The 15989-nt window shown below is 56.5% G+C and overlaps 8 protein-coding genes across 8 annotated transcripts; 6 read left to right on the forward strand and 2 right to left on the reverse strand.

Moving 5' to 3' along the window:
• CDEST_13891 (uncharacterized protein) lies at positions 1-773 on the forward strand. Its single transcript, XM_062930047.1, has one exon. It carries the CDS (start codon positions 478-480, stop codon positions 706-708), a length of 231 nt encoding a protein of 76 aa, XP_062786098.1. The 5' UTR covers positions 1-477; the 3' UTR covers positions 709-773.
• Positions 774-2747: 1974 nt separating this feature from the next.
• Positions 2748-4538, forward strand: CDEST_13892 (Putative Yippee family protein). The gene has a single exon (XM_062930048.1). The coding sequence runs from the start codon at positions 3321-3323 to the stop codon at positions 4344-4346; it is 1026 nt and encodes a 341-aa protein (XP_062786099.1). The 5' UTR covers positions 2748-3320; the 3' UTR covers positions 4347-4538.
• Positions 4539-4559: 21 nt separating this feature from the next.
• CDEST_13893 (Putative peptidase M20) lies at positions 4560-6635 on the reverse strand. Its single transcript, XM_062930049.1, has 2 exons — positions 5032-6635; positions 4560-4975 (listed from the first exon to the last, which is right to left on the reverse strand). Exons 1-2 carry the CDS (start codon positions 6435-6437, stop codon positions 4795-4797), a joined length of 1587 nt encoding a protein of 528 aa, XP_062786100.1. The 5' UTR covers positions 6438-6635; the 3' UTR covers positions 4560-4794.
• A 397-nt stretch (positions 6636-7032) lies between these two features.
• CDEST_13894 (Putative E3 ubiquitin-protein ligase RBBP6 family) lies at positions 7033-10349 on the forward strand. The gene is made up of 3 exons (XM_062930050.1): positions 7033-7919; positions 7970-8258; positions 8310-10349. The coding sequence occupies exons 1-3, from the start codon at positions 7748-7750 to the stop codon at positions 9784-9786; spliced, it is 1938 nt and encodes a 645-aa protein (XP_062786101.1). The 5' UTR covers positions 7033-7747; the 3' UTR covers positions 9787-10349.
• On the reverse strand, positions 10213-11672 carry CDEST_13895 (Putative arsenical pump ATPase, ArsA/GET3, anion-transporting ATPase-like domain-containing protein). The gene is made up of 2 exons (XM_062930051.1): positions 11097-11672; positions 10213-11026 (listed from the first exon to the last, which is right to left on the reverse strand). The coding sequence occupies exons 1-2, from the start codon at positions 11472-11474 to the stop codon at positions 10385-10387; spliced, it is 1020 nt and encodes a 339-aa protein (XP_062786102.1). The 5' UTR covers positions 11475-11672; the 3' UTR covers positions 10213-10384.
• Positions 11673-11904: 232 nt separating this feature from the next.
• Positions 11905-12714, forward strand: CDEST_13896 (uncharacterized protein; the record flags this gene model as incomplete). The annotated part of the gene is made up of 2 exons (XM_062930052.1): positions 11905-12069; positions 12142-12714. The coding sequence occupies 2 exons, from the start codon at positions 11905-11907 to the stop codon at positions 12712-12714; spliced, it is 738 nt and encodes a 245-aa protein (XP_062786103.1).
• A 608-nt stretch (positions 12715-13322) lies between these two features.
• CDEST_13897 (uncharacterized protein) lies at positions 13323-13718 on the forward strand (the record flags this gene model as incomplete). The annotated part of the gene is made up of 1 exon (XM_062930053.1): positions 13323-13718. One exon carries the CDS (start codon positions 13323-13325, stop codon positions 13716-13718), a length of 396 nt encoding a protein of 131 aa, XP_062786104.1.
• A 746-nt stretch (positions 13719-14464) lies between these two features.
• On the forward strand, positions 14465-15957 carry CDEST_13898 (uncharacterized protein). The gene is made up of 2 exons (XM_062930054.1): positions 14465-15100; positions 15158-15957. Exons 1-2 carry the CDS (start codon positions 14904-14906, stop codon positions 15687-15689), a joined length of 729 nt encoding a protein of 242 aa, XP_062786105.1. The 5' UTR covers positions 14465-14903; the 3' UTR covers positions 15690-15957.
• Positions 15958-15989: the final 32 nt, after the last annotated feature.

A 15989-nucleotide genomic window follows, 5' to 3' on the forward strand; every position in this document is an offset into this window, starting at 1 on the left:
CACGCTCGCAGCTCAGCCATGGCTGGTCTCCACCATGCCTTCTGCGTCGGACCCATGTTTCCCTGAACCCCTACCGCCTATACCTGTACAGTCTACTGCTACAGTGCAATGCACGACAATTCCTTTACTCTTGACTCACCACTCTGGTGAAACGGAACGTATGTAATGACAGAGTATCGCCAGTCCCAACAGTCAGGATCCCTTCACTTCTCACTTGTTTGCCATTGATCAACATCGTCAGGTGCGTCCTGGAGAAGGTTCTCGTTTGTTACTATTGCCGCTTGGGGGAGAAGACAGGCCCGCAGTGCAGCCTCGGCGTCCGGCCTAGGCTTACGAAACCGGCTGGAGCCCATCAGCCATGTGCGCGCCTCCGTCCATGTTGCACCGTCGAGCACGTTATCTCTCGGGCTGCATTGCATTGCATTGGTCTGTTTGTCTGTCCGTCTTTGCCCTTGGGCGAACCCTGGATACCACACGATGAGTCTGACCGGAGTCGGGGCATCTCACACTGTTGCTTCTTCTACCTGTTTTGTCTTGGACAACTCCATGCATCGCCCATTCTGCCTCAATTGCCTCCGGTCCAGTGAGATAAGGGAACAAACAACTGCCAACAGAGTCCCGTCTCGATTCGACTGCAGCATCCGCTCCAGCAAAGCTCGGGTGGACGCTCCCAATCCGGGCCCGGCGGCGCGGCGCTTGGCACTTTGACATGCTGGCCCTGCGTGCGCCTGTCCAATCGAACGAGGCCGTGGCACATACTCTCGCTGCACGTGGACAGCTCCAGACCAAGCCCCCTCCCCCCTCCCAGTGCGCCAGCACCAGCAGCACCGGCCCAGCGTTTGGATGGTCTTTGTCAAGCAGGATGGGAACGGAAATTCAGGTCGCACAGTATCGCAAGCCAGTATCACAGTACAGATACTCGCCTCTCGACTAGCGGGCGATTCCACATGAATGAGAAACCTTTGCCCCTCGCATCCCAGATTGTCTGTTTCGAATGAGTAATCGGTTGATCGGGGCGAGGGAAATGACAAAGTCCATCGATCACGGCATCAGCGACAGATAAACGCAAACCCGGCCGGAACCACCTCATGGGGACGGCACTGGACACGGACAGGGAGGGGTTGGTCATTAGGTTGGCATTCTCATCCCTCCCCAATCTTCTAACATCATCATCCATAGCAGACGTTTATCGGTCTCCCGTCGTGTTGCGTACGACTTTCGTAACAGCATCCGGCCGGTGATGCAATAGTAGCCCGATTATGTGTCCAATAGGTAAGTGCATCTTCCGGGGGTGTGTCCGGCATGGTCGGAGGCCACCTCCTCGGCCGCGTATCCGCGACAGAACATGCCAATCACCACTCACCAATATAAATGCCATGTTCGGACGCACTGGGTGGAGAGTGGAAGTGGAAGGCTTGCAGGGTAGCCGGTTGGGGTCCGCGTTTCCGTTCAGGTCACTTGACCGTTTGGACGCCTGGAGCTTCCCCCACAATTTCCCTGTGGCGAGTCATCACATCGTTGACCATGTTCAGTCTCTTGCATCGTGGTCTACGAAGAACATCAGGTCAGTCAGTCGTCAGTGGTTCTCACCGAAAAGAACTACGAGAAAAATGAAAATGAAAAAGAACAGAAAAAGAAAGAAAAAGCAAACAAAAGGCAAGCCAGTTGAGCCACGTCGCAAGTGAACAGTCAGAAGGGGACAGCAGCAAATTGCTGCAGTGAGCCCAGCAACAATCATCCGGGCCAGCGCCAGCCAAGCTCGGTCAGCAGTCAGGAATGCGATGGGCCATGTGACCAACCCCCTCCTCTCTCTCCCCCTCCCTCACCGAATCCGAGAGAAAGTTGGAATCCTTCTATTCCAGACGACAGACTCCAGTTTCAATTCAGGAGAAACCCAAGACACAGCCTCAACTCCCCCGCCTCCAACACCAACGAACCTCACAAATCTGAAACAAAACGTCGCTCATTCTCGAAGCTCCAGTTTGAGTTGACTTTCGTTCTTCCTCCGCTTTCCCCCTCTCTTCCGCCGTCTCCAAAACCGAGCGCTGTAACTCCCTCTCCATCTCCTCTATTACAATACAAGAAAGAAAGACAGAGGGGGAACACCCGCTCCAATACCCCGACACCCTCCCACCTCCACCGTCCAGAGTTTGGAGGTCGCATCTGACGGTGGCCGAATGGGGTGATCATCCATGACTGTGAGCCCTGTGACACACACACACCCATACAACCAACACACCACTGCCGACGCCAACCAACCGCTTCCCACGCTTCACTCTTCCCCACCTCTCCCGCTTCCTTATCGGCCTACGCTTGCTTGTATCAATAACGACACTTAGACGTGGGCGGGGTGGAGGGGTTCGCAAGCTACTTCGACTCAGTCATGACCAGCAGACGCCGGGACATGAACGACGGTCTTACCATAGGTCACGTCGTCAGAGAACAGGCTGCTGTGCTGTAGAGGCCGCGGATACTACTGTATACCTTCCTCCAGCCCCTCTTGATGTGGAATCTGCCGCAAAAGAGACAAAAAAAATACCCCTACCCCAAGGTCTGATACCGTATGTCCGACGCTCCGCCCAGGCCCGGAGCTTTTGATATCTCTCACATATGTTCGTCCGTCACCGCAAAACATGCAGGCCGGGGTTGTTGCGCAACACAATCCGCGGGATGGTGAATGTCACCACCAGGGAAAACGAGTGACATTCGCCTTACACCAATGACTCTTAGTACTCTGCATCCATTGGCCTGCTCTCCGAGCCGCCCGGCCCTCTCCCCCAAAAGATAGTCAGAACCCCCTCCATCCCGCCGTGTCCGCCGTCTCGTGCCGTATCTCTTCCTTCTCTAGATAGTACATACCTATTACACGTTACACGCGGCACCCGTGCATGACCACTGCCCCCCTCCAACCCCCCTTCCCGGTCGCGCAGGACCTGGAACCCAAACCTCTGCAGAAGGAGAAAACAAATAGCCCCAGCCTTGTCGTCCCAAGAAAAAAGAAAGGGGGGAAAAAAGCCATGCCTTCCTCGTCTTGAATCTGTGCCACTTACAATCGTCCCCTCGCTCGTTCCCCTCGAACACACACCTGCGGTGTCGAGGAATCATGGTTGGTCCCTCCACGATCACCGCCCTCTCATCATCACCACCACCACCACCACCACTACCAAGCACCACAACCCCTCAGACGCCGTAGTACGATCACAGTAGAACAGCCAGCCCTCCTTCCAACAAAGAAAAACCCCCCAAAGCAAAGAAACGCTTTCGGGTCGGGGAACCGGAGGCAGAGCGCCCTCACCCTCCTCCCCCCACCAAACATCGTGATGGCGCCCAACATCATCGTCTCGCGACCCACATTCCCGACCTACCTCCTCCCGAGCTTCAACATCCCCTTCCGCCGCTCACCCGCGACCTCGCTACCCCCGTCCGCCCCCGCCTCGGACTCCGCCCCGACCCCGGCCGCGAGCCAGGTCCCCTCCTTGAGCTCCTCGCCGACCTCGTCCACGACTGATGAGACCGCAACTCCACCAAACAGCCCCCCGCCGCCGTCGTACCACGATGCCATAACAACGACCGCAACTGGCATCCGTCTTGCGACAGCGAAATCCGCAACAGTCGGCGGTGACGGCGGTCCCTACCTTGCACGCACCCAGCCAGATACCCTCCGCTGCTCGACCTGCTCCTGCGACGTCGCCTTCTCTTCCCAGATCGTCAGCAAGGGCTTCACAGGCCGCTACGGCCGCGCCTACCTCGTCGCGCCCACGCCACCCCCACCGGCCCCGATCTCGGGCGGCGCCCCCACCCCGAAGGCGGGCGGCAACACCGGCGCCGCCGGCCCCGGGTCCCTCGCCAACGTCCGCATCGGCCGCTGCGAGAACCGCCAGCTCGTCACGGGCTGGCACGTCGTCGCCGACATCACCTGCGTCCTTTGTAGCGCCAAACTTGGTTGGAAGTACGTCGACGCTAAGGAGCTCAGCCAGAAGTACAAGGTCGGCAAGTTCATCCTCGAGGTCGAGCGCGTCGTGCCCTTCCGCAGCTGGGAGGACGTCCCCTCGCCGGGCGGCCGCGGTTGTGTTTCGGGGGACGCTGGGGAGGAGGAGGAGTCCGAGGGGGAGGGCGACGGGGTGAGAGATGACGAGGACGACGAGGACGGTGAAAGACGAGAGGGCGGTGATGCCGACGCCGCGAGTGGTGCTGCCAAGGGCGGCGAGCTGGGGAGCGAGGATATCGAGATTGTGTTTGATTCTGAGGACGAGGATGAGCTCGAGGACTTGTTCGCCGGGACATGGGACCCAGAGGTTGTGGCCAAGAGACGAGGGCGCCGGGAAACCGCGACGCGGAAGAAGTAGTAGTAATACCCCCCTTTCACAACCTTCACCAAATATCCCCAGCCACAGTCGGCCTCATTTACAACAGGCGGTTTTTTTTTCGTTTTCTTTTTCGAAGCTTGCTGGTTAGCAAATGTGGCACGCGATCGATACCACGACCACCAAACCTTCACAGTAATGAATTTTTTCACGACCAATACCCCCCGTCACTTCTAGAAACAATCAAACGGAACATGGCTGATATGACTTTGTTGGGTATTTTTTGATTACGTGACCTATGGCTTGATCTTCGCAGTGAATACTCGAAGCAAATCTGCAACAGCTTCCACTAGCCGACAACATACTGTACGCCATGCTTACGCCTTGTGCGACTCATCATTGGCTGATCAAAAGCACACCTGACTGTGTGTGCATGGCCTAGCCGCGTGGTTGGTTGTAGTGTGAGAACTTGCTAAACTAAGGTGGCCATTTATTCAATGGGCTCCTCAGCAACGTAGTGCAGGTAGGCGCCGAGGAGCTTGATGCCCTCGATGTAGTTGCGCTTGTCCAGCTTCTCGTTGATAGAGTGGGCGCCGTCAGTGGAGCTACCCATGGGCAGGAGGAGAACATTCTTGCCAGTGGCCTGTTCAAAGGTCAGGGTGACGGGAATGCTAGACGGACTGTTAGCAAGCAAGCACCAAGAACCGCATGGGAAATGGTTTCATACCTTCCACCCTCGCGAGTGAAGTCAGGCTCCACGCCCCAGACCCGCTCGGTGGCCTTGGCGGCGGCGGAGAAGTTCCAGTGCTTGGGCGACGCAACCCACCACTTGCCGGTGTGCTGAGCCCAGACCTTCAGGGTGTTCTTGCTCTTGAGCTTCGCGAATTGCTCATTAACGTACTTGTAGACGATCTCATTGGTGGCGTCGATCTCCATGTTCGGCACGGTGCGGATGGAGAACTTGCCGGTCACCTTGGCAGGAATGACAGTCTTCGCGCCGGGGGCGGAGAAGGCACCCTCGATACCGTGGAGGGAGAGAGATGGGTAGCGCCATCTGGCCATGAGTGTGGGCTTCTTGTCCTCAAAGATGGTGGTCTTGCTGCCAAGGGACTCGTGGAGATTGTCCATGGTGAAGGCAATACCCTCGTACAGGTTCTCTTCCTCCTTGGTCACGGGAGCAACCTGGTCGTTGATGCCAGGAATCTGAATCTTGCCGTTCGTGTCGACCAGAGAGCCAAGGACACGAACCAAGTCGGTCATTGGCTCCTGGGCAGTACCGCCGAAGACACCGCTGTGCAGGTCAGCGCCGGGACCAGAGATCTCGACGGAGTAGTAGTTGCAGCCACGGAGACCGTAGGTCAGGCAGGGCTTCTCGGTTCCGAGCCAGTAGTTGTCAGAAATGCAGACGGCGTCGGCGTCGGCAAAGTACTTCTTGGCCTCGGCGTTGATAAGGTCGTCAAGACCCTCAGAGCCGTACTCTTCCATGCCCTCAAAGCACATGAGGAGGTTGACGGGGAAATCGATGCCAGCCTTCTGGTGAGCCTCGATGGCGTTCAACCAGCCAAGCACAGGACCCTTGTCGTCGGTAGCACCACGACCGAACATCCTGCCCTTGTCATCGACGGACAGCTCAAAAGGCTCCGTCGCCCAGCCGTCGCTCTTCTCGGCGGGCTGAACATCGTAGTGGCCGTAGACCAGGATGGTACGCTTGTTCTTGTCGCTTCCGTATCTTCCAAGAACGACGGGGGGCAGCTGCAGGCCGGGTTTGTCGGGCTGCTCGCCGAGAGGTCGAAGCTCGACAGAGGCGCCGAGGGCCTTCAGCTCGGCAGCGAGCCATTCGCCCATCTTGACGACATCGGGGCGGCGCTCGACTTCGGCAGAAATGGAGGGGATCGCAACAGCCTTGCGGAGGCGCTCGATGAAGTGGTCGGCGTCGGCATCGACCTGCTTGAAGTAGCCGTCAAGTTGGGGAGCCATCTTGCGAGCTTGGTGTGCTTGTACTGCTGGAGAGAGGTAGTGACGGCGGGAATGGGATATTGACTGCCAACACGGGAGGGGTTTTGGGGATGTAAGAGCAAACTTTCCAGTCGTCTGAGGGCGGGCAAGACCTCTGAACAATGAGGTGCGGGGCATGACGCCGGACTGGACCTTCTACATCGGGCGTAACAGAGCTGACCAGAAATCTGCTGCACCGGGAAGGGAACACCAGAGTACCTTCCTTACCAACACATGCACCTACCCACAGCTGCTACTCGGGATGGCGGGGTTCTCGCTCTATCTCAATGCGCGCTTCGGCAAGCAACGGCGTATCAGCAAGAAGGGGACTTGCTCATTGCTAATGGCGTGGAGACGCTAAGACAAGACCAAAGAACTTTTGCGTGCCACTACAGCACGTGACTCGAACTCTCATCTAGGCGATTCCTTCCTGTGGAGGTGTCGGCGTTGCACTGGTCCTTCCATCGACGGCAGCTGCCAGCTGTCTCCATTTATTTTGACGGGATGCGGAAAAACTCTTGCTTAGATATTCCGGTACCTCACGTGCCATCCGGGCGCCTAGATAGGTGGTGCAGGATAAGAGAGGAGAAGAGGTGGCCGGCGTGCCCAGAATTGTGCTACAGAATCAGGTGGCAGGACTCGGGTGGGTTCCAGGCACACCTTTCTCCGTCCCTGCCTCCAGCAATCAAAGCCGGCTATATCTCTTCGCTCTCCCCCGTCGCCTTACTCCTCTTTTCCCTGCCATGAACATCACCACCACCGCATCTCGCTCTCTTTCTGACTCCCGACCGCGCAATCGCGCCGCCTTTCTGCGAACCGACCGCTCTTTGTACAGCTGCTCGCTTTTTTGCTGCCGCACAGCAATCGATTAATCAGCTCCCCAATTGCCGCCAACTAGCGACGCAAGTGCCCGCTCAGCAGCGACCATTTCCCTTCCCCCTCTTGTCTCCTACCGGATACAAGAGGACCTCCCAGCGACTGCGTTCGCCTCGATCGGAATACTGACCTGGAAACTCCTACTTTGGCTAACTGAGGCTTCTCGACTGATGGTACACGTGGTGTCGAGGTGATTTGGATGTAAGGAGGGATTCACACAAAGGGCTGCCTATTTACCAACCGGTGTCAGCCTCTTTGGCCTTGTACTCTTTCTCTACACTCCGCAACCCTTATTTCCTTGTTCTTCCAAGTAAATCAGAATTGATTTTCCATTACTCTTGAGAGGTGCTGAGCGCAAGAGAGATCACGCACGCAAAAAGCAAGAAAAAAATAACTAGCATCAAGTCACTCTCAACTCACCCTAAGGTAGCGTTGCGTCTGCTTCGTCGCTCGCAAATCCCATCATCGCCATCGCCATCGCCACTATCAGAAACTTGACCACTCGTCGCATTACTTTCATCGACATATTTCCCGGTCTACACTTGTGACCAGTCTACGAAATACAATACACTATGGCGTCCTCCGTCTTCTTCAAGTTCAAGTCGCAGAAGGAACCGACACGGGTTGAGTTCGACGGCACCGGTATTTCCGTCTTCGAATTGAAGCGCGATATCATCTTGAAGAGTGGTCTGGGCGACGGCACTGATTTCGACCTCGCCATTTACTCCGAAGATGGCAGTGAAGGTAAGTTGTATCGTGTCTACTTACCAAGTGCCATTCTAATGATATTCTAGAATACGATGATGATACCACTATTATCCCCCGATCGACGACGGTCGTCGCTCGTCGTCTCCCAGCCGCCAAACCCGGCGCAGGCCGCGGTGCTCGATACGTCTCTGGGAAGATGCCCGTCGCTGCAAAGAACTCGTCTCGCAAGGAGCAAACCACAAAAACAGCTACAGCCAAGGCGACATCCAACGCCATCAGCCAGATGAATAGTGCCATGACGGAAGAGGAGAAGATGGCTGCCATGTTCCAGGCGCAGACCGAATCGTGGTCGGCTCAGCAGGAGGAGATGTCACAGTAAGTTGCCCTGTGATGGCATCGACCAACACTTACTAACCTCGCGTGAAGTCACACCCCGGTGTTCAAGCCAGGCTCCAAGAAACCAGCCAACGTGCCTGATCATGACCCGCCCAACGGTTACATTTGTTACCGCTGTGGGGAGAAGGGACATTGGATCCAGCTGTGCCCAACAAATGATGATCCGGAATTTGACAACCGTCCGCGCGTGAAGCGCACGACTGGCATTCCGAGATCATTCTTGCGGACGGTCGACAAGTCGGTCGCCCTTGCCCAGAGCGGCGATGATGAGACCAAGAGACCTTCAGGCATCATGGTCAATGCTGAGGGAGAGTTTGTGATCGCCGAGCCTGACAAGGCATCGTGGGAACAGTTCCAGGCCAAGGCCAAGTCCTCAGCCTCCGCTGCCAAGGCAATCGCTATGGGAGACAAGGAGCTGCAGGAGAAGGGGCTCGAGTGCCCTATCGACAAGAAGATGTTCATAGAACCAATGAAGACCCCGTGCTGCCAGAAGACGTATTGCAATGATTGCATAACCAATGCTCTCATCGAATCGGACTTCATCTGCCCCAACTGCTCTACGGAAGGTGTCCTGATCGACGATCTGAAGGTTGATGAGGAGGCTGCCGACAAGATCAAGGCGTTCCTCAAAGAGAAGACGGAAGCAAAGAGCCCGGCCGCAGCCTCGCCGGCAGCAGCGACCTCGTCTCCGAAGGGCAAGACGGAGGAGGGCAAGACAGAATCGGCGACCGGAACCGCAAAGTCGCCGACGCCTCAAAAATCGCCCTCAGTCGCTGCCGCCGCTCCCACATCTACTACAACAAACGATGGTACACCGAAGTCGGCATCGGCCACACCGGCGAACGCACCGACCGGCCCTGCCGAACGTGCTTCGTCCGTCGACTCCAACTCAAAGAAGCGCCCGGCCGATGAGCTGATGGAGAACCCGAAGATCCCTAAGGCCCCGAAGGCCATGCAGAAGCAACAAGAACAGCAGGCGATGATGAATGGCATGAACGGTATGAATGGTATGCCCTTGAACCCGATGATGGGCTTCGGCGGCATGCCCATGATGAACGGATTCATGGGGATGTCCGGCATGCCTAACATGCCCAACATGCCGAATATGGGTAACATGAACATGGGAATGCCGATGATGGGTATGATGAACCCCATGATGGGCATGCCGGGCTTCAACCCCATGAACGGCGGCGGTTTCCCTGACATGGGCAACAACATGTACGGCAACAACAACTTCAACCCCAACATGAACGGTGGCATGAATGGTGGTATGAATGGTGGCATGAATGGTGGCATGAATGGTGGTATGCACGGGGGTATGAACGGGGGAATGAATGGTATGAACGGCGGCATGAACGGCGGCGGCATGGGTGGCTACAATCAACAACGTCACAACTTCACGCAGCCGAGCAATGATGAAGACGCGTACTTCCGGAGACCCGTCAACCCTCATCGCCATCAGAACCGTCAGAAACGCGTTCGGCCCAGCGATTACCGGGAACTGTGAGCTTCCATCACTTGTATGGTGGTTCCTCAACACCAGACTTCCTCGAACGTTCCATGGCTTCTCACGACTTCTTTGCGTGTAACACTATACGGTACACCTTGCATTACGGTTTCATCATTATCATTCAGGAAAAAACACGGCATAAGACAAATATTCACAGCCCAAGAGAGGCATTTGGACAAGACTCTTCAACAGTCTTGAGGCGTTCAGGATGGGGTACGGACGACGGGGCGGAATGTTGTTGCTTGGAATGGAGCGGAATGCGCTTTACTGTGGACTTGTCACCAGGGACAATTAAAGAGAAAGGGGTGGGCATTCGGGATAATGAGACACCAGATGTGTGCAATTCCCACACATTCTTAACTTGGACGTTGACAGCTTTTCTGTATCTTATCACGCACCAAGATGGTTAAATAAAGTCCCCCTACACGCATCACCGGGTATCAATCGTTTTTTTGTGAATGTATTCTATGTCTCTTCCCTCTCGTGACTCTTGACGCCGCTGCTACCCATCCCGTCATAAGCAAAGTTTCATAGTCAAATCCGCTTTCTCTTCTTGTTTTGATAGGAAAAGAATCTCCACGCCGGAACATGTCACTCATGCGTCCATCTCGGGAGGAGCGTACGGGGTCGTGAGCATCTCGCTGAACTTCTCGAGCTTCTCCTTGCCGCGGACCTCCTCGACCAGCAAGGGCATCTTGACGACGTTGAACTCGTCGTACAGCTCCTCGATCTGCTCGAGGTACTTCTTCTGCATCCTGCGGCGGGCGGTGCACTGGTCGCAGTTGCTGCCCTTCTTGGGGAAGAGCAGCTGGTTGACGACGATGCTGTGGGTGTCGATGCCGTAGTTGGCGAGCTCCTGGATCATGCGCTCCGTCTCGTAGAGCGAGAGGAACTCGGGGATGCAGACGCAGACGAAGGTGGTCAGGTTCTCGTCCTTGAACTGGGTGTTGACCTCGGAGATGGTCTCGCGCAGCGTCTCGAGCTTCTCCATCATCTCGTTAAGGTTCTGGCCGTTGGGCAGCTGGCCGCCGGAGCCGAGGAAGCCGTTGAGGAGGGGCCCGTACTGCGAGCTCAGCTGGGAGACCTTGGCGAGGGCCTTTTCGAGGACGCTGGGGAAGGAAAGGAAGCGGAGGGTGTGGCCGGTCGGGGCGGTGTCGAAGATGATTGTTTCGTAAGACATGGACTTGACCTGCTTGAGAACCTCGGCGAACGACATAGCTTCGTCGATACCGGGGATCTGTTTCGGGGGCAATTGCATCAGCTCTTATTTCCTTCAAATTTGGGAAAGGGACAGGGGGAAGGCGTACGGCAAAGGCGAGGTCCTGCATCATGCCGCCGAGACCGCCGCTCATGGCGTCCACCTCGTCGGCCTGGCCGGCGAGCAGGTCCTGCATGCTGCCGTTGGGGTCGATCTCCATGGCGCTGAGGTTGGTGAAGCCGTCGATGAGGCGGGCCTCCTTGCCGAACTTCTGGTTGAAGGCGTCGGACAAGTTGTGCGCCGGGTCGGTGGAGATGAGGAGGACCGACCTGCGGGCCTTGGCGAGCTGGATGGCGAGGGAGCACGAGGTAGTGGTCTTGCCAACACCGCCCTTGCCGCCGACGAAGATCCAGCGCAGTGACTTCTGGTCGAGGATGGACTGGAGGGTGGGCTCCATCACGTCGTCGGCGTCGATAATGGCGGCCATGGTTTTTCTCGGTGGACGAATGCGACGAGGGGTTTGCTTTTGGAGTAGTATTGTAGATTGGGCTCGGTCTTGCGCTGCGCGTTGCTGGTTCCGACGTTGGGAGGTTGTATATGGTAGGACTTAAACTTGTGGTAGGGGGGAGGTTCTGCGAGTCGAATAGATGACGGACTTCAGGCGTAGCGCTGCGTACCTTTTCCAAGCTGTTCTAGAAGTTCAGTCGCGGAGAGTCGCCTCCCCGCCATTTGGCGGGGCACCCCGGTGCGGTCTGAGTGCTAATAATCATTTCCTTTGTTTATCCGCACGGTCCGGAGCTCCACCAGAGCTTGACGACTTTGCGGAGCTTCAATTGAATTGCGCTTCTGCATCCCATCCCATTCCATTCCCCTATGCCTCCTCACATGCCATTGTAACCGCATCTGTCGTCTTCATCATGTCGGCCAACGGTCAGGCTGTTCTTCAGAGTCTCCACAACAAGGTGGCTGCGCGGACGATACAAGTCACGGTCGTACCGAGACCGACCAAGTTCGCCGAGCGACGCGCTGTCCTGCATTCGCTGCAGAAGTTCGCCAACGTCGAAGTATTCAAGAAGCTAGATGTACGTCGCATATGAAGACGCCTTGCCGTGATCTCTTCTTCACTGATTTCGCTGACATTTGCCTCCACACAGAACCATCCCTCATCCTTCATCTCGGTACTCAGCGACAAGGCGAAAGTCAAGGAACTCGCCAAGATCAGCCCACTGCAATACCAGCTCGCGACGCCCCGGACTAACGGGTCCGTCAAGACATTCTTGATAAGCACGGCCTCTTCCGGCCCCTTTTTCAACCCGAAAAGACCAGACAACGACGTAGAGGGCGCCGCGCAGGCGGAGGACACGAAGGAGTTCACGGTATACATCTTCCCGGCCCCGACCTATATCCACTCCGCCGCTATCAAGGCGTCCCCTCTGTATGGCCCATGGCCTAGGTCTCGTCGTGAGACGGTCATGTCGGCGACCCTGAGAGAGTCGCTGCCCAAAGACGTCGCCGCCGACGGGCTGGCGGACTGGGAGACGGGCGGCCAGATCAAGGCCTCCGCCAAGGGCCAGCTGTGGGAGGACATCCTCCTCGGCACCAAGTCGGTGGACGTCAAGAAGCGCGCGATCATCGACCGTATCCAACGGAGGGAGGATGTCGAAAAGGCACCTGCCATTATGGAAGGCTTGTTGCATCTCCAACAAGGGGCCGACAAGTCGAAATGAGGACGAGCACACTCGGCCACAACAGGAGACATTGTGTTCTCTCGCCACGGGGCACGATTGCTGGCTATTCATCGCTGGCAGCCCTATCGTATCACGTAGCCTGACAGGGCTGGTGATTGGTGAGGCGCTGGATTTCTTGTGGTATGACGATCCACTCATTTCATAACCGCCCTCCGTGCTCCAACGTTGAAACCCCCATATCGGATGCTTCTGGCTTTACCTAAACTCAAGCTTTGAAACATCACAATGGAGCATACCGAATGCTTACACGACGCCCGCGGTCCTGGACGGGTTACCTGTTGGCCAGCTCCGCCATGCGGATCAGTATTAAGGCTAGGGTCCTGGGCTCCGCGCTATGGGCTACCGTAGCCGCAACGCTGAGAACCACAGCCCAAATTCAATACCGAGTGCTGGCAAGCAATCCGGCGGTTTGAGGAGCTATCTAGCGGCAATATGGGCTGTCAACGGATGCAGGCGTGATTCTTGTCCGGACGAACCCCAGGGTCCAGCATAGTTCTTTACTCACGAGTAACATCGCCTGAAAAGTTCTCCACAGCGAACGTAGGCTACTCCAGGGAAACCAGTTTGGGTAGAAGGCCCGGATAGAGATGGAGAAAGACGGAGAAATACGCGTCGATCTGCCTAGGAAACCTATCACGCAGCGCGCCCGTGTGGTGGTGGCGACGCCCGAGGCGCGCCGGTGCTCCCAGTTGGGCAGGATCTTAGCCTCGGCGTACATCAACATTCGTACCGCGGAGACGCTGCCGTCCGGTGGAGTCCAAAGTCTTAGCCGGATAGTGTTAAGAGCTCCGCGACAGGCTGCACAAGCGCGAGGACATAATACTGCGACTGGTGCTCACCAGCAACGACGACGCGGCTTCGCCGTTGTACAGGTGGATGCGCACGGCATAATGCGATGGAATGGCTCGTGGTTTCGCCGCCAGCCGATGGGAAATGCCAGCTTAGGAATCAGAGCAGCCGCCGGTAGCCAAGATGAGCTTTAAGAGTCTCGCCTTGGGCTAAGCGTTCCAGAAGAGAGTCAACCATTGAAGCAGAAAATTTGGGCTAGACTCTTGTCGAGATAGGATGGCAGGATGTCCACGCAAGTCCTCTAATTGGTCATATCATCGGACGGAACTCTTAACGTCTCGGCAGCATGGCCTTAAAATCATGCGGGCATGAACGGTGCATTGACATGGAGACCCTTAACCGTCAGAGACCACTAGGGGACGACGACCAAGGGATCATAGGACAGTTGGTTTGGTGGCATTGTATTCCAAGAATCAGAATCAGGCAAAAAGAGCCTGCCCAAGATGACGAAAATGTCTTTCGGGGCCCTTGCCAGCGGAATCGAACTGCGAACCGATCGAAATCCTGTTGACAGGCTGCATCGCATCCTCAGCCAAAGAAACAACTCGAAATCGGCAGTACGGCAGTCAGCAGGACGGCGACTGACGTTGAAGTCGGGAGTGCCCTTGTCAGGGCTCATCCAACGCGTGGCGTCATATCAGAGCCACAAAAACAAGGAAGACATGCAACCTGCAATACCCTGGATCGGCACCGAAGCAAGCGACGGGCCAATCAGCTTGGCGATGGCGCCAATACGTCACGGCTCTCTCCCGATGCCACGTCCCCCGTCACCCAAAAGGCGGCCATCACCGACTAGCAGTCATGGTCAATTAAGCAAATTTAGCAGAGCCTAGACGAGCCGACCAACCGTGGCACTGGGGCATGTTTGCGCAAGCAAGGGTCCATTCCACCCGTCCCCCCTCAAAAAAGCCACAAAAGTACACGACTGTACCTGACTGGGCCACGCTGATGACGTCGCAGTCGTTGGGCTGCCTCGGGACCCTTGACTTACACGGCAATCTTGGCCCTGGGACTGCGGGTGGCCTGCGCCCAGCGTCGTACTGTCACAGGCGATACAGCACATCATGCAAATTCCTGTTTCTTGGCCTAGCTCAGGGTTTGTGGGACGGCGGTGCTTATATGCGGATGGCTTCTCCCTCCCTTTGACAAACATGGTCATCACTTCAGTATCGCATCGCCACTTGCTTCGTGCAACCTAGCTCTACACGAACCATACATACACCACACACACACACACACACACACACACACACACACACACACACACACACACACACACACACACACACATCCAGCATTTCGGCAGAAAATTCATCAACATGGCTGTGACCGGCTTCATTCACCACTTTGGTACCTTTTTGCTCCTCGCGGCAACGGTGCTCCTCGTTGTCACCAGCATCTCCGCCCCGGTGGTGCACAACATCTCCCTCTTGACCGTGAAGCTGGGCGACTCTTCGGCTGGCGATGAGATCGCGTTCGGCACCTTTGGGTGGTGTGTCCGTGGCGGTTCTGCAGAGTGAGTCCTCTCATCCACCAACAAACAAAAAGGCAGCTTGCTAACCCAACCTCCTAGTGGCTCCGATCAATGCAGCCGCTCTAGAATCGGCTACTCGCCCGCCGACATCGTTGCCGAGGCCGATGCCGCGCAGTACTCTGGATGGTCCTCCGACGCCGCCGAGGGCCTGACCCGCGTCATGATCCTCCACCCCATCGGCGCCGGCGTCTCCTTCATCGCCTTCATCCTCTCCATCGGCGCCGGCATGTTCGGCTCGCTGCTGGCCGCCCTCGTCTCCGGCACCGCCTTCCTCATCACCGTCGTTGCCCTCATCTGCGACTGGGTCATGCTCGCCTACATCCGCCGTAACGTCAACCGCGACGATAACGGCGACAATGGCAGCTACGCCCACTACGACGTCGCCCTCTGGACCCTCTTGGCCGCCGCCATCTGCCTGCTGCTCGGCACTGTCATCGTCTTCTTCACCTGCTGCAGCGGCCGCATGCACAAGCGCCGCCAGCAGCGGGCCAAGGTCGACCACTACTCGCCCCCCGCCACGCACACTCCTTACCGCCGTCGTCACTTCTGGCAGCGCCGAACCCGCTACTGAGCTCGCCAGCGGACGAGTTCGCGCAGGCATGTAATAGCCGCTTGGCCTCGTGATTTGAGATTTTAATGCGTTGACGAGAATGACGCCTTTGAATTCAGTGTGGGCGTAACGCGGGATGGGATTTGGGAGTTGGTAGCGATGGATACGGATGAAATTGTGTATAACACACACAAACACACACACATGATACCACACATGATACCACACCCGCAACGACAGGGTATGCGTTTTTCTTGTATACTATAAAATTATATCTAATGACTATTCCAAACGATCTAATGCTGTAATTTGTGTGCGGTG

The sequence above is a fragment of the Colletotrichum destructivum genome, chromosome 9 (assembly GCF_034447905.1).
Source record: "Colletotrichum destructivum chromosome 9, complete sequence".
Classification (NCBI taxonomy): domain Eukaryota; kingdom Fungi; phylum Ascomycota; class Sordariomycetes; order Glomerellales; family Glomerellaceae; genus Colletotrichum; species Colletotrichum destructivum.

What these genes read in the sequence shown, in the direction of transcription:
- CDEST_13898 (XM_062930054.1), top strand. Translation starts at nt 14,904, where the DNA reads ATGGCTGTGACCGGCTTCATTCACCACTTTGGTACCTTTTTGCTCCTC. An exon ending in GTCCGTGGCGGTTCTGCAGA is followed by an intron (nt 15,101 to 15,157) that starts GTGAGTCCTCTC and finishes CCAACCTCCTAG; the next exon opens with TGGCTCCGATCAATGCAGCC.
- CDEST_13895 (XM_062930051.1), bottom strand. Translation starts at nt 11,474, where the DNA reads ATGGCCGCCATTATCGACGCCGACGACGTGATGGAGCCCACCCTCCAG. An exon ending in TGCAGGACCTCGCCTTTGCC is followed by an intron (nt 11,027 to 11,096) that starts GTACGCCTTCCC and finishes CCCCCGAAACAG; the next exon opens with ATCCCCGGTATCGACGAAGC.
- CDEST_13891 (XM_062930047.1), top strand. Translation starts at nt 478, where the DNA reads ATGAGTCTGACCGGAGTCGGGGCATCTCACACTGTTGCTTCTTCTACC.
- CDEST_13894 (XM_062930050.1), top strand. Translation starts at nt 7,748, where the DNA reads ATGGCGTCCTCCGTCTTCTTCAAGTTCAAGTCGCAGAAGGAACCGACA. An exon ending in CTCCGAAGATGGCAGTGAAG is followed by an intron (nt 7,920 to 7,969) that starts GTAAGTTGTATC and finishes ATGATATTCTAG; the next exon opens with AATACGATGATGATACCACT. An exon ending in CAGCAGGAGGAGATGTCACA is followed by an intron (nt 8,259 to 8,309) that starts GTAAGTTGCCCT and finishes CCTCGCGTGAAG; the next exon opens with TCACACCCCGGTGTTCAAGC.
- CDEST_13892 (XM_062930048.1), top strand. Translation starts at nt 3,321, where the DNA reads ATGGCGCCCAACATCATCGTCTCGCGACCCACATTCCCGACCTACCTC.
- CDEST_13893 (XM_062930049.1), bottom strand. Translation starts at nt 6,437, where the DNA reads ATGCCCCGCACCTCATTGTTCAGAGGTCTTGCCCGCCCTCAGACGACT. An exon ending in TTCACTCGCGAGGGTGGAAG is followed by an intron (nt 4,976 to 5,031) that starts GTATGAAACCAT and finishes CAGTCCGTCTAG; the next exon opens with CATTCCCGTCACCCTGACCT.